The sequence below is a fragment of the Dipodomys spectabilis genome, unplaced genomic scaffold, assembly GCF_019054845.1.
Source record: "Dipodomys spectabilis isolate Male_0828 unplaced genomic scaffold, ASM1905484v1 ptg000197l, whole genome shotgun sequence".
NCBI classification, from domain to species: Eukaryota; Metazoa; Chordata; class Mammalia; order Rodentia; family Heteromyidae; genus Dipodomys; species Dipodomys spectabilis.
This window is the reverse complement of record NW_024870874.1, coordinates 15,227,573-15,246,665: the sequence shown is the minus strand read 5'-3', so window position 1 is coordinate 15,246,665 and position 19,093 is coordinate 15,227,573. Positions and strand designations below refer to the sequence as shown.

Below are 19,093 nucleotides of genomic sequence, written 5' to 3'. Positions count from 1 at the left end.
GCTTTGATTCAAGTTTGCTTGGGCAGAACCACCACTCACAGAGCGATGTGACATCAAGGCAGCAAGCTGGTGGAAAAACCCAAATTCCTTTGTTCATCCTCCTCAACATGACCTCCGGCAGAAGGGCCATGCTGGCAGCTGGGCCTGGGGCCCTGGCACTCACCAGCAGTATTGTCCCAATGCTGGGGGGCATTTGGCAAAGGACTTTGGCTTTCTTACTGGCTTTCTTACTCCCCACAGAATAGGTGGGAAATGGTCTTGCTGGGATGAGTCAGTCAGATGAGAACCACCTTTTCACAAGTAAATCCCAAATTGGGACAGTGTCCTAGTGTGAGCTCAACCCTGGACCACTCAGAGCTCCACAGGGGGACTCCTGCCCTGGGGATCATTGTCTGGAATATGCGATCCACACATCTTGACAAACCCTTTCTCATTCAGGACCCTCCCTTCTACCTCCTTTGTTCTTTTTGTGATAAGAAAATGACATCATCCTTTCCCCAAAGCCTAGCACCCAGATGTTATTCAGAAGACACATTCTTGATCCTTCCCACCTCCCCACCCCCATGTTGTACACAGCTACACATTACACCTGACAAAATTTATCTTCTCTTTAAGACTATCCTAGCCCTTGAGGATCCACTCAGGGCAATTCCATTGCAAACACTATAACCTAAAGTCAGTCACATCAGAAACAAAGTCAGTCACCAGAGAAGAGAGCTGCTTTGATTGGTTTTTGCTCAGTCAATCCTAACCCTAATCCTCCAGCCACTCCAAGTGGGTTTATTTCAACCACACTCATCAATGGAATTAGAAATAGCACCCTCCAAGAGTGTTCCCCCCAGCCCTGGCTAACCTCAAAGCCTGGAAAAAGCTGGTGCTTTACTTCAAAGCCATCTAGAGTAAAATGCATGATAAATAAACAAATGCTTGTGTTCCTTGGGAGTTTCCAACTGTGGGTGGATGTAGCCTTCATGGGGCTCCCTAGAGTTTTCAGATAGAACTTTGAGAATATCTAAAGGCTCTGAAGGGCCAAACAGGCCTTTGAAATCACCCTGGTCACAGTGAAGCATGCACAGAGAGATGGAACAGGGGATAGGGATGACTCTTGTCAATAGCTGAAGAATTTGATGAAAATTACAGGTACAATCCATGCTGAGCTGGGTGGGACTCCTTTGAGGTGAGCATGGAATTGTGTATAGAGCTTTGGTTTAAATAACATGGAGTCTTAAAGGATGGCTTAGAGGAATGACAAAAATGAACATAGTCCCAAATAAGGGGTGTCCACATAAAGCTCTTACTTCCTGGAGACAGATGAAAGCCAGTCTCTTCCCTCCATGTGGCCCTTGGAAGGAAAAGTGGCCCTCAGGGCCTTAGCACCCAGGGTTGAGATCCAGCTGCTTCAATATGTTCTTCAGAGACCCCTGCAGCCTGCTCAGGGCCACCACCTCCGTGGAGTGGCGAAAGGCTTCCTCGACACTGATCAGACTCTCCAGGATCTTCATGTTACTCATCTGGGGCTGGGGGCAGTTCTTGAAGGAGGCCAGCAGTTGGAGAAGGGCCCGGAGGTTCTCTAGGTCATTAGATATTTGCATCGCATTTTGGGAGTACAACCTAGTGAGAATCTGTTGATGGACCGCCAGTGTATAGTCCATGTTGGACAAACTCAGAGCAGGGAAGAGGCCAGGAATGAAATCCAAACCAGTGATCTTCTGTTTGGAGGAGAGAGACTGTTGTACAGGAAGAAAAAAGAGAGAAAGTGCTCAGAAAGCAGGCAAAGAAACCATCCTTCAAAGTCCTCTGTGATCACCATGAGCGCAGAAGCTCATTCTCATGGCTGTATCCTTTTCCCTTTTCTTGCCTTTCCAGGCTCTTATTTTCTGTGTCCAAGTGATCACCAGACTGATTTCCTAGATTCCTGCCTATCCCAAACCATCCTATCCTCCACTTCCAACTACTCTTCCTTGGCCATTCCTTTCTTCAAATGGCCTCTGTGAAAAAACAGCAATAGCTCCCTTCTTATTTAGTAAAGTCTCTCTAACACTCAGCAGATTCCTTTCTCTTACTACTATGCTTTCCCCTCGCTCTGAGAGTTAATGTCACTTCTCTAGGGAGTACCCCATTTCTCTTCTTTGCCTCAGTGACTTCAATTACCAGGAAGGGCTCTCCTCATCCCAACGGCCGGTGACACTTGCTCTTGAGAATACCCAACTTGGGATTCCCAGTATCTCACATGTAGCCTTGTTGAGTGACTATTTTTAAGGACTTCAGGGTTTCCTCTATGAAATACACAAGACTCTAGTTCTGGCCTGCTTCTGGCCACGTGGTTTCTTCCTGACTTCCCAAGGCCACTGCTAAGCTACCCATAGTGGCCAAGAGATATAGAAGATCCCAGATTTTCTGCATTCTGTGTGTGTGTGTGTGTGTGTGTGTGTGTGTGTGTGTGGTTGCACTTGCTGTATCTGCTTTGTCTCATAGCAACTTGATAAAGACTATGTGATGTTCCCAGTATTTAGATAATGATAGAAAAAAGCTGAGGAACCCACTTAAGATTTCACAGATGAGTTGGATGCCCGTGACTCATACCTGTAACCCTAGCTACCCAGAAGGCTGAGATCTGAGGATTAAGGTTTGAGGCCAGCCTGAACAGGAAAGTTTGGGAGATTCTTACCTCCCATGATCCACCAAAAAGACAGAAGTAGAGCTTTGGCTCAAGTGGTAAGGCATCAGCCTTGAGTGAAAAAGCTAAGGGACAAGTGCCTAGGCCCTGAGTTCAAACATCGCTACCGGGGCACACATACACACAAAAGCTTGCAAGATTTACTTAGTCTTCTTCTTGTCAATTATAGACCCATCTGGGAAACAGCTGAAGGTATGGTCTGTCAGACTCCAGAGGAAGTCTAAGGTGGGCAATAACAACTGTTAATAAATACTCAGAGGCCTGATGGTGAAGGAGGGAAAACTTGCTCCTCATTGCTAGAAAGCAGGATAAGCTGTGATGAGAGAGGCCACAACTAAAACTACAAGAACCCGAATTCTGTACACATCTAGAGATGGGGGAGATGCCTGGCAAGCGTGCTGCTGGGGATCTGTCCACTAGCCAATAAGACACAGGAAACTTTATAGCTTCCCCTGATGTCAAGGAAGATGGAGATTAAGGGAGGCAGAGGGGAGAGGATGAGACAGGAAGTGGTCAGTGATGAGGGAGGAAGCAAAGCTACTATACCTTTACCTGCCACTGCACCTGCCTCAGCTAACCTTTGAGGTCTGGGGTTCCCCATCATAGAACATTCTGGGGCTTCATAATATCAGAGAATCCTTTTCCTTCCTTCCTTCCTTCCTTTTCCCCCTTATACCTATTCTGGGGCTTGAACTCACACTCTCATTTGGCTTTTTTGCTTAAGGCTATTGTTCTACCATATGAGTCATATTCCCACTTGCAACTTTCTGCCAGTTACTTGGAGATAAGAGTCTCACAGATTTTTCTATCTGGGCTGGCTTCAAGCCAAGATCCTCAGATTTCTGCCTCCTGAATTTCTTGGATTATAGGTATGAGCCACGAGCACCTAGCTCTATGATTTCTTTTTTTTTTAAAAAAGGGGTTACAATTACATAAGTAATTACATAATCTTGTCTAACTTGTTACCCCCTCCCTCATTTTTTCCCTCTTTCCTTCCCCCTCACCTACCGCTATGATTTCTTTTTAGGCAGTAGCATATGGCAAAGTATTCTTTTTCTTACAATGGTTTCATAGTAGAACCACTAAAGAGAAACAACCAGAAAGAATGGCAGCCTTGTGCCTTGAAATCTTCCTCAGGTTCCAAGGTGCCTGGCATTTAGAAGGTGCCTAATAAATATTTCTTGGATTAAGGAACCATCATAAGAACTATGGGCTGGCCCATAGTTCTATTTTGTTCCCCACTCCCTGCCCTTCCCTACCATGTGTGAAATGTCATTGATCCTGATGATAATGGTCTTTATGAGGGATTTGGCATCATCCTGGACTTTCTGGACGGGCACAGCTTGAACATAGCATAGATAGTACCAAAGCCACAGAAACTGGCACAGGAATCCCCAGCGCATTTTTTCAATCTCAGGATGAGTTTCTTGGATCTGAAAATACAAAGAACCACACATTACAAGAGGCTGGTATCAGAATAGATCCATCTGCCCTGCTACCAACCACATTGCCAGATATGGATAAAAACACTTTCTGCCAGACTATCATCTCCTCAAAGCCAAAGATTATTCGCTGTCTAGATCTAGATTACTAAAGCATGCCCTTGGGAAGAGGCATATTGCCCCATCCATAAAACCACGATAACATGTTTGTAGACCACAGAGCAGTGAGCCCAGGAGTGATCAAATTACCCAGTGGCCATGATGGGGGTGGGGAGGCTTCATTGTGTGCTTCAAGGAAAGAGAACCAATTGATAAAGGCTCTGTTGGAATCTAGTCATTTACTTACTACAGAACTTTAGGCATATCACACAACCGCTCAAAACTCCACCTCTCTCTAAGCTTTTATGAGGAACAAATTAGATAATACATGAGAAAGAACAGAAGGGGCTGTGAACTCAGTGTTTCATTACTCATATGGAGATGTTACTTCCTTGCCCTTCCATTGCTTTCTCAACAGCCTGCTGCTATGGTTGTGATGACCTTTCCCCTGGGGAACTTGAGTCTAAGTAGAACTTCTCTACCATGGAATAACCAGTCAGATGTAATGCTAGATACCAGGGAACCAAGGAAAAACTCCAGATCCTCCCTACATTCCAATGTCTCATGGCTTAACAGGCAAGGCAATATAGATCAACACAGGAAGGGAGAGCTTTGCAAGCAGGAGAGTTCCAGACAGTGCATGAATCCTAAGGAGGATGCCTGGAAGAGAGGTCACCTTATCTGGAGATTAATGACCAAGAAGGAGTTAGGAAGAGTAGAAAGCAGTTATTGCAAGTGGCCAAGTGATCAACTGTAAATAGAGACAAGAGAGCATGCAATGCTTTCACATAGAATACGTCAAACTTACAAAGTCACAGAGCTGTGAACTCTAAAATTAATAACATGCAGATCCTTGATTAAGAAGCTAAGTTTTAATGAGATACACGAGGCAAATGTAATAAAATCAAATGCATGCAAGTTTGTAGCCAGTGATCCATGCTAAGCATGTGTATATGAGCCCAAAATAATAATATGTAGGTAAATATTAGGGTAAATATTCTGGACATGGGATGGAAGTTAACTGCTCCTTTTGTTTCTTCTTCATCTGGGTCATGATGGAACCAAGTAATACATTTTTTGATCCATTAAAATATTAGTATAATTCATTTTTTGGCAACAAATTAAAACAAACAATCTCTTTACATATTATTTATAATGTTTAATCAAAGACATGTCATTGTTGTTGTTTTAATCTGAATTTTATTACAGAGAAAAAAATGAGCCTCAGGAAGACAACCCAATTTGCCTAAAGTCAAATAGGTTAAGTGGCAAAGCCAGGATGTTTATACAGCAGACTTGAATATACCAGTCCTTGGTTTTGCTTTCCAAGGTCATCTATGGCCTCAAATGGAAAATTTAACACATGAGCCCATTCATAAGCTTTAAATAGTGCCATTCTTACTAATGTGTTGAAGTCTCATACCTTCTCATCCATCCCACCTGGGACATGAAAATGTTTCTCTCTAGTGTATCTATACTGTATAGATGACTTCCCCCATTAGTCACTTAGTAATTGTCTCAGTTATTGGACCCACTGTAATGGTTTCATAGTGCTTGTATTTAAGTAACCCTTATTTTATAAAATAATGGCCCCAAAGGATGCATGAGACATGGAATGACAGAATAAATCTGTTATACTGTAATAAGTGGCAATGATGCCGGCCTTATAGGGGATAATTTAGCAATATGGACTTCAGTCCTGCCAGAAATGTCAGGTATCTAATAGAGTCTTGCAATGTATCTCCCATACAGTACTATTTGTCTGAAATCCCAGCAAAGGTAGGAGGAACCAGAAGTCTGTGTATCTTCCTGGATACAGTGACAGAGCTGGCTCTACTACTCTGATCAAAAGGGTAAATGAGAACCTGTGTAGCCCTTGTCCACGATGCATGTGTCTGGCTCAAGTTTTGGGGAGTAAATGCCAGCTGTTGAAAAATTATTGTAATTGCTGTGCAGAGCTTGGAATGCTCAGGGCAGCACCACCTGTAGCCAGCTGTGAATCAAGTATTTGGCCCCCTGCCTCCCACAGGGCATCTCAACAGGGCACCTGGCATTTCTAAGTCTGTCCCTGAATCACAAGATTGCATTTCAGGATTTTCTAAGATTTATGTGCTGAGGATACCCTCCTTGTAGAGAAAATTTACTATCTGATCAACTGTGGTCACATAACAGCCATTCTTACATAATGGTCACCCGCTATTGCCTGAATGGAAAACCAGGTTTACAAGCCCTGATAATATGCCTCAGTGAATGCTGAAAAGCAATAAAGCATGGAATTGAGTAACTGTTGCTGTAAGTGTGCCTAAGAGAAGACGCCAGGCTTAGAGGCTGCAAAGGGGTGTAGGAATGGCAAATCCACTGAGATCAAAGTAACGGTGAGTACCTGCTGCACCAACACACACTGCACACAAGCACACTTGCATCACACACAGAGCCACATCGACATATATAATCCTTTGGAGGCAACTAGTTATCACCTGAATTTCAATACCTAAGGAGTACATTGTTGGTTAGAGCCTGATAAGGGGAGGGAAAGTAGTAGGAAGGGAAGGGCCTAGGGAGAGGCAGGATAATTCAAGACAATAAATTCAGCTTCATTGAGCTCCATGCCAATATGCAAGAATTACTCATCAGTGATTTGATGGCTGGCAGCTAACATACAGTGAGCAATAGCTATTGTGGGCCAGGTACACATATGAAAAGGACATAGAGCACAGCAAATCAGGAATCAGGAATTGCAGGGGGGGGGAGGAGGGGAGGCACGGAGAACAGGGTGTAGAGGCTAAGGATTCCCAGGGGGCCTAAGTATATTTAAATAGGCCTAAGCCTATTTAATATCACTCTTCTCTCTCACCCCCTGACATTGGCTTTCCTACAGACTGCCTTTCTTCATAGTTTGGGACCAGAACAAGCAGAAAAGTTTACAAGACTCCTTCCCTACCCATAGCTGGGGGTAGAGGTGTGCACCTGTCATCCTAGCTACAGTGGGAAGCCTACAATAGGTAAATGGAAGTTCAGGCAGGTCCCCACGTAGGAAGTGAGATGCTCTCTCAAAAGATAACCTGTGAAAAAGGGGCTGGGGGTATGGCTCAGCAGTAGAGCACCTCAGAGCAAGATGAGACCTTGAGTTCAAACAGTAACACACACACACACACACACACACGCAGACACTCACACACACACACACACACACACACACACACACACACACACACACACACACACACACACACACACACACACACCTTCTCCCCAGAAAATGGAGCTCCTGGGACAGCACCAGTAAAATGTGGCTACAGAATATAGACTTAAAGCGAGTGGGAGAGGCTTATATAACCACCCCATCAGCCCACCAGTTTCCCATCTCTGACTAGACCTAGGTCTAGGGCTGACTTTCTGCCCACATGGCAATTCTCCAGTGGGTATCTCTTACCCACCCTCTTTCTCTACAGATATAACCAAGCCTTTGCATCTCCCATCATGCTAATGGCCTCCAGAGGGGAGCTCCCTCATTTTCCTTCAGCCAGGGGCAGGCAGACCTAGTGGACCTTAGGTCAAAATGGGATGGGCAGGGATGTTGCCTGCTTCTCTACGTTCAGGGTGGAGGGCAGCTGAGCCCAGGCCAGGTCAGTCCTCTGACTTCTTATGTAGTGTTGGGGGAAAAGTTGGAATGACTCTGGGTCACAGAGCCATTCACTGGCAGAGGCTGCCTTGTACTCTGCCTATCTTCCTTGGTTGAAGGTACTAGAGGATACATAGCAAGGGACCTACCACACTTCTTTCTCTCTCTCTCTTTTTTTTAAAATTTTCAGCCATTTGGTTTTTTACACCTTTCTCTCTGGTAGTTTTTTGCATACTAATGTGAATTAAATTCAGATAACATTTGACCAACAGGTATATGAAAAAATACTCAGATTTAAAGCCGGGTACTGGTGGCTCAGGCCTATAATCCTAGCTACTCAGGAGGCTGAGATCTGAGGATCTCGGTTCAAAGCCAGCCCTGGCAGGAAAGTCTGTGAGACACTTATCTCCAATAAACCACTCAAAAACCAGAAGTGGCGCTGTGGCTCAAGCAGTAGAGCACTCGCCTTGAGCTGAAGAGCGCAGGGACAGCGCTCAGGCCCAGAATTCAAGCCCCACAACCGACCAAAAAAAAAATACTCAGATTTATACTCAGATTTATAATCAGCAGAGAAATAAGATTCAAAACCATAATGAACTATCACTTCACCACAGTTAGAATGGTGACTGTCAGAAAGAGGAGAGATAACAAATGCTAGTAAGGATTGGCAAATAGGGAACCTCATCTTCTATGTGTAGGAATGTAAGTTAGTACAGTTATATAAAACAGTATAGAGCTTCCACCAGAAACTGGAATTCGAACTACCAGCAGTCCCACTATTAGATATATAACCAACAGAAATTAAATTAGTATGTATTCCTATATTTATTACAATGCTATTTACAGCAGACAAAATATAATATCAACATTGGTGTCCACTGATGAATGAATTAATGGAGAAAAATCGAGTTCACATGCACAAGGGGATACTATTCAATCACAAAAAAAGAATGACATTCTACTATTTGTAGTACCATGGATGGAACTAGGGGATATTATGTTAAGTTGTTCTCAAAAAAGTAGAGAAGAGAAGCTTGGTATGGTGGGTCATGCTTGTAATCATAGCTACCCAGAAAGTAGAATAAGGAAGCTCTTGGTTCAAGGCCAGCTCAAGCAAGAAGTTAGCAAGACCCCCATCTAAGCCCATGCTGGACATTCTGGCATTCACCTGAGATTGGGAGAAGTAAGGACTGAGACTGACCTGGGAGGTGAGGGAGGAGAGAGACTCTGCCTCAAAAGTAGCCAGAGCAAAAGAGGCTAGAAGTATGACTCAAGTGGTAGAGCACATGTTAAGAAAGCACAGAGCTGTAAGGAGGAGGAAGAAAAAGAGGAAAAGAAGGAGGAAGAAGATGAAGGCAGAAGATTAAAAAAAGGGGAGGAGGAAGAGGAAGAGGAGAAGGAGGAAGAGGAGGAGGAGGAGGAGGAGAAGAAGAAGAACATGAAGGAGGAGGAGGAGAAGGCGAAGAAGGAGAAGAGGAAGGAGAAGAAGTAGAAGAGGAAGGAGAAGAAGAGAATAAACTATGGTTCCCAGAAGGATGTATGGCAAGAGGATGGTTACTAGCTACAAGGACAGGAGGAATCATGTCTTAATGTTTTACAGCTTGGTAGAATAACTATGATTGACCACAATTAATCAATTTTAAATAGCCAGTACATAATCAATATTAAAGTTCCCCAAATGAAGAAATGATAGCGATCTGAGCTGACTTGTTTGCCAGTTACCTTGATCTGATCATTGTCCATTATAAACATGAATTGAAATACTCCATCAATCAATGTGTACAATTATTGTGTGGCAATTAAAATATATTTCAAATAGAAATATTAACTTGGGTAATATATTTGCTGTATTTTATGAGAAAACAAGACCAGACTAGCCTGGGCTATTTAAGCAAGACCATGTCACAAATAAACAATTTACCTTTACTATAGGTGAACTGGAACTCTTGAGAGTTTCAGTTAATTTTCCCCCTTTTTGGTGGGGGGGTTGGGTAGTACTAGAATCTGATCTCATGGCCTTGTGCTTGCTACGCAATTAAACAGTATCTCCAGCCCATTTTGCTGTGCTTATTTTTTAGAGTCAAGCTGGGTTTTCTTTTTGTTTGTTTTGTGTTTTTTTGCCTCAGGCCAGCCTGAACTGTGATCCTCCTATTTACACTTCTACCATTACACCCAGCTTTTCCTGTTGAGATGGAGTTTTAAGATTTTTTTCCTCCCTAAGGCTGGTCTGGATTCTTCCATCCTGAACAGCTAGAATTATAGGTGTGAGTCACTGGTGCCCAGTTTCATTTTTCCAATGTTGGCCAAAATACACAATTTTTAAAAGTCACTGAGCTAGCAGAAGAGATTCTCCCTTCTTTTGCAACCAAAAACTTCATTTGAGAAATCATGTTAACATACCTAGCTGGTATCAGGGTGTGGATGAGGAGCTTATATTCCTTCCATTCATCAGAAACTACTGGTTGAGCTATTCTATCAAGGAAAGCAAATAGATTTCACAGCCAGTGTCAACTCTGATCAGTTTTTAGTGGCTCCCTGGTGCAGTGTAGATGGGTAATCTGCCATTCCGGTTTGACTCAGAGGAAGATGGTGCCACCATTAATTATGCCTACCTACACTTGTTCCAGCATTCATCAAAGGTCTGGCATGGAGCAGGTGTTTGTTATGTATTTGTTGAATGAATAAATGAAATATTGCCTATCCTTGGTCCTCATTGGCAAACAAAACAAAACAAAACAAAGTTAACCTACCTCTATGCCAGCTCACCTGCTCCCATGTGAATGTTGCTTTTGCCCAACAGAAACTTCTAAGAAGCTGTCTTAATGGAGACAGAAAGTGCTTCAGTGTACAAATGTTCCTTTTCAGGTACTTTGGTCAACCCCATGCATTCACATGGCCCTGAGTTCTTTCAGCTGAGCTGGTCTCTGTCTGGACTTCCATCCCAACCCTTCTGCACGGTAGACTCATTCACAACCCCTTTGCACAGTGCACCCATTCGCAAGCCCAGGCACTGCTCCTGCATTCTGGTCCTCCCTGGGCCTTGCAAGAGCCCTGTTCTGCCTTCCTGTCTTTCAATGGCTTCCCTGCAGAGTTAGCTCATATTCCTATCCCAGCTGCATACACAATATACAACAGATGGGGACTAAATCTTCTGTGATAGAGGTGAAATGTCAGCCTGGACACTGATTATGGATTCAGATTCAGAGAGCTAACAAATACTAGGAAAGAGAGAAACATACAGGTTGCTGAGGAGCAAGGCTGCTGTCACGTGTGGAACAACTACAAAGGAGTCTGTGGGCCTGGGCACCACATATGCTCTATTTGACTATCATCTATCTATCTATCTATCTATCTATCTATCTATCTATCTATCTATCTATCTATCTATCTATCTTGTACTGTACTAGGCTTAAATGCAGGGCTTTATGCTTTTGCTTAGCCTTTTCATTCATGGATGATGCTCTACCACTTGATCCATGCCTCTAGCCCACTATTTTGTTGGGTAATTGGGAATAAGGGTCTCATGGACTTTTCTACCTGGACAGATTTTTCACCGTGATCCTCAGATCAATGAATGAGTAGCTAGGATTAAAGGCACGAGCCTCCAGCTCCAGGCCTTGTGTGCTGTTCTTAAGCAGAAACAACCTCTCTTTCCATTTCTGAGAGATCATTTTATGGACAGAGAAGAATTTTAAGGTGCTCTGCCCAGAGCCACATGGATCTATGGTTTCTAAAATATTTCTTCCCAACCCAGCACAGTGGAGATAGAGTCTACTGAGTGACTGGCAGCCAGATAATCTGGCTGGACTTTCCACTAATCCACAGGTGTTGCTCAGGAATGCACACCTATAGCTATTCCATCTCCCTGGAGTCCCTTTTCTATTCCTGGCTCCTATTTTCTCCTGGGGGCATCTAAGCTGGGGTAAGGCAATGACTAGGGCTATTTCAATGATAAGAGGTCTTCTAGATGGCTATCTCTGTACTGCACATGGGTCACTGAGACGTGAGGCATCCATCTGCCTGGGGGTGAGCAGCAAGCTCTCTGGTTCTGTCCTTAGCATTTGGAACTATTTCCTGGAAAAGGGGGAGGAAAGTATTTCCTACAGATACTAAGAAGAGTGACTTGGGGGTATAGTACGTACAAAACACAAGAAGGGTGTTCTTTGGCCAACATGGAGATGTTCTCCTCAGCCCAATGTCCTCAGTTGCTTGAGAAAGGAAATAACCCCAAAGCATCCATTTCTTCTTTGCCTTCTCTCCTCACCTCTATATGATAAATAATTGATACGGTCTTTGCCTTTCCCAGGACATTCAAGCAGGAACAACCAGGTCATTCCATCAAAATATTCCCATAGAACCTTCTAGCAGGAAAGGGATTGGAAACTCTGTCCCAGTCCCAGTGGACCACTTCCCACCTCACAGAACTCTATAGAATGAACATAATCAGAGCCAAGAAAGGCAACTGCTACCCAGCAGAATACCCAGAAAGCATGTGCTACTGGGACAGCAGTATCAAGTTCCTGCCCTCTGCTGTGGCCCCTGAAGACCATCTCCAACAGAAACAAATCATCTTGTTCTATCTAAAGCAGACAGACAGACACACATACACACATCACACACACATGTACACACACACATGGGGGGGGCGCACATGCACCCCACTATCACTACCACCATTACCAACCAGGCCTCTCGTCTTACTTGATCTAGCAGTATTTAAAAAGTTACTGTTCAAAAGTGCCAGAACCTTTAAGGCAAACCACACACCACTAAGTTTAATCCAAGCCCAGGCAGAAGGAAGGTTGGAGGAAGGGCTGAAAAGGGTCCTGGAGCTCACCTATTGGCAGTTATATTCAGCCATTTTGGTTAGAAATGCACAACAATATTTAAAAAACAAGCAAGCAAGCAAACAAACCGACCCTGAAGGTTACTAGTCTTTTCCACAACCCAGACCTCTGTGCCCCAGAGACTTGTCACCCTGTGCCTCAAAGATGTGATTTGTGCAGCTTTGCAACAGATATGGAAGGCCCTGGTAGTTTCTCAGGGAGAGTGGGGTTCTTCCTGACAGATTGTTTTTTGAGGGGGTCGGTTGTAGGGCCTGAACTCTGGGCCTAGGCGTTGTGCCTCACCTCTTCAGCTCAAGACTAATGCTCTACCACTTGAGTCACAGGGCTAATTCCAGTTTTCTGGTTATTAATTGGAGATAAGAGTCTCTCGGAGTTTCCTGCCTGGGCTGGCTTCGAACTGCGATCATCAGATCTTAGCCTCCTAAGTAGCTAGGATTACAGGCTTGAGCCACTGGCACCCGGCCTTCCTGGCCACCTGTTCCCCCACAGTAGTTCTAGGCCCAGATGTCAGCCTATGTGATCCTTCCCACTTCTTGATCAGGGGCCCACACTGGAAAACGAGGTCTGAATTCCCGCAGGCAGAGCCAGGCTCTCTAGTCCGTACCCGACGCTTGTACCTGACTCCCATGCTTGACCAACTTTATTCCTTCCACATGGAACTGAGGCACCCTGACCTTCAGGGATCTCTCCTCCAGGGAATTCCCAAAGCATCTCACCTCTGCAGACTGGACGATCTCCTGCGGCCTTGGCTGTGCAAGGACAGGTTCCTGCCCAACTCAACCAGGGATCCAGCACTCCCCGGCTCCCGCAGTGCTAGGAGCCAGCTCAAAGCCACGCAGTCCACAACCCAGCCCTCCGCACAGTCTCTCACCTGCCTCTGTTTCCCCCTCTGCGAAGTCCACAGTGGGTAGTGCTGGTGCGGCGACCTGCCGAGAAAAGACACAGTAAAGGAGGAGAGCGAGTCCTACCTCGCAGCTGCTGGCTCCGGGATTCCTATGGAGCTCCATGCCTGCCGGCCCCTCTTATAGCTGCCCGGCTCCAGTTGTGCAACAAGTCTGGGCGCACCCCAAGCGCCTGAGCCCGCCCGCCCCGCCCCACGGGACCGAGATTTGCCCCCGGAGGCAGCGGGGTCAGCGCGGCGTGCGCGCCTCCGGACCTGCAGCGCCCCGGGGCCCCAGAGTCCCAGGCGCACCAATGGGAAATCCTCGCGGTTTCCCCAGGGGCTGTGGCGCGGCCCCGGTGGCTCTGGGGACCAAGTGGGGTGGGGTGGGGTGGGGGTGAGGGGAGGTCGCGGCAGTGCACTGGTGGCGGGACCCGGGGCCGCGGGGAGCCAAGATGGGGAGCTAAGACGAGGCTAGCCCCCCCTCCCCCGACGGCCCTGGGCGCCTGCTGTGTACACCACATGGTGGATCCGCATCGCACCCCTTGCTCTGGCGGGCCCGCCATGGTCCGGAGCCGTTCCACTGCCCTGGGTTCTTTGGAAGTCCCTTGGGTCTTGGGTCTCCATCCTCAAACCCACGCTTCTTGTGCGCAAAGAAGGATGGCTTAGACGCTTTTTTCCCCTTCACACCGCCTGTAAGGTGATGGTTGTCCTCGGGTTTTTGGGGTGAGGAAACAGATCAGAGAGGTTAAGTGACTACCCATACCACCCCAGCTGGTTACCCGGTGGTAACAGTGCCTTCAGTCTCTTTCTGGGGAGCAGAGCTGAGAGCTTCCCCCTACTCACACCCCCAAACAAGCCATCTGGGTAACAACCACACCGCGTGTTAGGTAGGAGGATGCAAAGTATATGTCTGATTGGGGACTGTCCATGAAATAGGAATGCTTTTTTACATAATCAGTAGTTAGGAATAAACAAACACACAAAAGAATAACAGTTCTGACTAGGAAAAATGATAAGAAATTTAAATTTCAGTATCTTTAAATAAAGTTTTGAATATTGTCAGCCAAAAAAAAAAAGTTTCTCCCTGGTTGTATATAGCGACATGAGACCTTCCATTTTACCTCGATCTGTAAAACATAAGAAGTTCTCCAGCTAGCCTTTTAGGGAAGTTTGCCAACCCCTGATCTCCGGGATGCCCGTACTACCTCACCTACTCTTGTATGCTTTGAGTCCTTCCAGCCCCTCCGTGGGGCTGGCTGGCTGTTCATCAACCCCTTTTCCAAGCAGAAGCTCTGTTTGCTGGCTCTTGCATTCTATCAGTGAAGATGGCTGTCCTGACCACTCTTCCTGCCAACTCCCCTTCCCCTGGCTGGGTTGGGTGCAGGGTTCATCTCTTCCCCTAAATTATAAGCAGGGAATTTGTGGACCAGCAATTTACATTTGGCAGTTCTGGTACCTTCACAATGCCAATCATATGTGGATATCCAGGAAACATTTGCTGTACAGAACTGCAGGAATGCCACACACCACAGAGCTCTGTGTGTGTGTGTGTGTGTGTGTGTGTGTGTGTGTGTGTAGTGGTTCTAGGGCTTGAATTTAGGGTCTGGGTGCTGTTCCTTAGCTTTTTTTTTTTTTTCCTCAAGGCTAGCTCAAGTGTGAGCTATAGCTCCACTTTGGCTTTTTATGGTTAATTGGAAATAAGACTGTCATAGACTTTCCTGCCCCAACTAGCTTCAAACCATGATCCTTAGGTCTCAGCCTTCCGAGTAGCTAGGCTTACAGGTATGAATCACTGGGTGCCTGACTCTGAGCTACTTTTTGACATGTCATATTACCACACTATTCTTTGAGAAGTCTTCTAAGACCCTGAGATACTGGGAAGGTAGTTTTTTGACTTGGGAAATATTCTGACAGTGATGACAGGATGTAGAGAACCAGAAAACCCAGGTCCACATCTGCCCTCCAGGCAACAGTCCAGTTACATCTGAGACTTCCTGATGGAAACTGCTCCCAAAGATAGTGCACTCCATGAGAGCAGTAGGGGTCGATATTGTTCTCTGTTAAGCTCCCAGCTCACGGCCCAGTGCTTAGCACAAAGTATTCATCTTTAAAACATTTTAATGAAAAATTCAAATATACAGAAAGCAAGCAATAGTATAAATCTAACAATTATCATGTTCTGTATTTGTTTCATTTTTCTGGCAAAAGTGTTTTAAAGCAAATTGCAATTATGCTGACATCTTTAAGAATAATAGTACTCTCTGAAAAAAATGAGAATTTTTATCTAACCATGCAACCATTCTCACACAATAGTAATTTCTTAACATTATGAAAGGCTAGTCTACAAATTGCCATAAATGTCTCATATGTCTTTTTTTCTTTTATTTTGTTACTTGTGGGGCCTGAACTCTGGGCCTGGGCACTGTCCCTCAGCTCTTCAGCTCAAGGCCAGTGCTCTACCACTTGAGCCACAGCTCCACTTCTGTTTTTTTCTGCTTATGTGGTACTGAGGAATCAAACCTAGGGCCTCATGCATGCAAGGCAAGCACTTTACCACTGAGCCACCTTTCCAGACCTCATATGTCTTTTATAGTTGCTTTATTTAAACCTGGTTGTGTTGCTCTTAATTAGTGTTTATTCCATGGTGTTGGGGATGGTATCTAGGGCCTTGAGCATGTTCTACCACTGAGCTACAGACCTGTCCCAATAAATATTTTGTGAAAGACAGAAGGAAAGAAGGAAGGGAAAAAGGAAATGGAGTATTTATGAAGGCAGAGATCACTACGTACAGTTTGTATCTGTGGTAGTATCAAAACAAACCCCACTCATTTATTTATGCATGCTAATTCAAAATTAGAATTAAATTAAAAATAAATGGTTGGCATTAGTTATCATTTAGAATTATGTAGCCAGGAAAAAAAGGAAAAACAACTTAATGCCCAGTGTGGGAACTTGGTAAGAGTAGTGAAAAGTTCTATTGGCACACTGTACAAACACTGAAAATTATGTTGTAAAATGGCATTTAATGCTACAGACAGCATTGTGTTTTTATTTATTTATTTTTGGATTGGGGATTGAATTCAAGGCTTTGCATTTGTAGGCAGACACTCTATCATGTGAACCACTCCAGCAGCCCCCAAGATGCTATATTTTTAAATAGGAAAGAATGAGATTACAAAGTGGTAGATCTTTTCTGATCCTACATGAGCAGATATACACATATTCACACCAAAATATTACTCATTACTGAGACAAGTTTGAAATGATTTTTTAAACTTTTTCCCTGTGCTTTTCTGCTTTAAAATTTTACCTAGGATGGAAACTTTTTTGTTGGAGATGGAATCCAGGGCCTCCAGGAGCTAGTATGTGTTCTATCACTGAGCTGTACTCTAGCCCTGGAACTAACTTATTAGAAGAGAAATATTTTTACAACCCATGAAAATAATAGCTTTCTGGTTTGTTTCATTTTTCATCTATAGGCTGAAGCACTTGGGTCAGATCAAGTTTTTCCTTGTCCCCAACATCTTTGTAACTTTGCTCTAGTAAAATATTTAACTTGTTTTCAGAACTTGGCAGCCTCTGGCTGACCTGTTCAGTCACCAGGTGAGTTGGTACCTGGGGATATTGCTTGAACTTAAGCAACCCTAGGGAGCCATACTGTGAAAATACAGATTGTCTGACTATCTATCACCTACCTATTTATTTTGCCTTTGTTTGATTTAAAAAATAAGAACTAATGACAATTTTTAGTTCATTTTAATTTTTTTCTCTCTCTCTGCTATTATTGGGGATTTGAATTTAGGGAGTCAAGCATGTGGCACAAGCTCTACTACTTACCTGCACCCCCAAACCTTTCAAATTTTATTTGAAGACAGGATCTCACCAAGTTACCCAAACTAGTCTCAAACTTGCCATCCTCCTGCTTTGATCTCCCAAGTAGCTGAAATTGCAGGCATGTACCACTGTACCCAGCTTTAAATACAAGTTCAAAAGGGACAAAAGGACACGAATGACTTAGTTTTCTCCAAGTCCTCCTCTCCTTAGAAGTAACCATAACTGCCAGGCGCTGGTGGCTCATGCCTGTAATCCTAGCTTTTCAAGAGGCTGAGATCTGAGGAGTGCAGTTCAAAGCCAGCCCGAGCAAGAAAGTCTGTGAGACTCTAATCTCCAATAAACCACTCAAAAACCAGAAGTGGAACTGTGGCGCGTGGCTCAAGTGGTAGAGTGTTAGCCTTGAGCTGAAGAGCTGAGGGACAGCGACAGGCCCAGATGACCGACAAAAAAAAAAAAAAAAGAAAAGAAAAAGAAAAGAAAAAAGAAAAAAAGAAGTAACCATAACATTTCTGTCATGTGATTCCAGGACTATTCTGGCTCCTTCACATATGCATTTTTTAAAAACTCACATAATTAATATCTTACTATTCATACTACTCTTCTTGCCCTTATCATTAAAATTGTGTTTTAGAAAATTTCACTGGTGCCAGGCACCGGTGGCTCACACCTGTAATCCTAGTTACTCAGGAGGCTGAGATCTGAGAATCTCGGTTCAAAGCCAGTCCAGGCAGAAAAGTCCCTGTGAGACTCTTATCTCCAATTAACCACTCAAAAACCAGAAGTGGAACTGTGGCTCAAAGGTGGCGAAACACTAGCCTTGAGCAAAAGAGGTCAGAATGCCCTGGCCCTGAGTTCAACTGACAAAAAAGAAAGAAAAAAAGAAAATTTCAAATATCTGTAATACACTTACAAGAAAAAAACATAAATATCTGTGTGTCATTATGCTGCTTCAACTATTACTAGTTTTATGTCTTTCCTTCAGTATATCTAGCATATAATTTCTTACCAGTGCACACAAACTAGGACCTATCTTTTTAAACTCTGTATGTACTCCATTTTTGGAGCCTTCATAATCTATCTAACCATATTGTTACATACATAATATTGTAATTAATATATTTAAATTGACTTATTTGGGCACTATATGAGCCTATCTGTGGGAGAAATTCTGATACATAGAATTATCAGTGGAAGGTATGCATAGTCAAAAGAAAAATATATTGCCAGGTTCCATTCCTTGGAGATTGCATCAATTTGCATATGCAATGGGCTGCAAATGATAATGGCTTAAACATTAGCAACATTTAGTTATCTCTTCTAGTCAGGAGTCTGGAGGTAGGTATGTGCAATAGTGCACGGTGGCATCAAATGGATCCTCCTCCTAGTCTTCTCTTTACCTGCATCTCTATGTTTATGGCTTCCTGGTTGCAAGGGGGATGCAAGTATCATGTCCCCACACCAGTAGGAAAGGGGCAGGGGCAGAGGCCACACATGTTTTCTTCTTGAAGTGCTTTTAGTTAGGGCAGAGAAGTAACACATTTTCTTACTTCTGCAAGAGTTGGGACATATGCCCACCACTTGACCAATCACCAGCACGACACAATATGATTGCCATGGCTTACTTGGACCAATCAGAATTCTTTCTGTAGGATTGGCGTAGATGAAGGGATGCCCCAACTTATAATGCTT

General features: G+C 44.2%; 1 protein-coding gene across 2 annotated transcripts; it reads right to left on the bottom strand.

Moving 5' to 3' along the window:
- Positions 1-588: 588 nt before the first annotated feature.
- LOC122121856 (leptin) lies at positions 589-13,670 on the bottom strand. 2 transcript variants are annotated; one of them, XM_042696053.1, is made up of 3 exons: positions 13,656-13,670; positions 3,937-4,110; positions 589-1,727 (listed from the first exon to the last, which is right to left on the bottom strand). In XM_042696053.1, exons 2-3 carry the CDS (start codon positions 4,078-4,080, stop codon positions 1,371-1,373), a joined length of 501 nt encoding a protein of 166 aa, XP_042551987.1. In that variant the 5' UTR covers positions 4,081-4,110; positions 13,656-13,670; the 3' UTR covers positions 589-1,370. The 2 variants fall into 2 exon arrangements, with proteins under 2 accessions (XP_042551987.1, XP_042551988.1); XM_042696054.1 differs by lacking the exon at positions 13,656-13,670 and adding an exon at positions 13,559-13,603.
- Between the last annotated feature and the right edge of the window lie 5,423 nt (positions 13,671-19,093).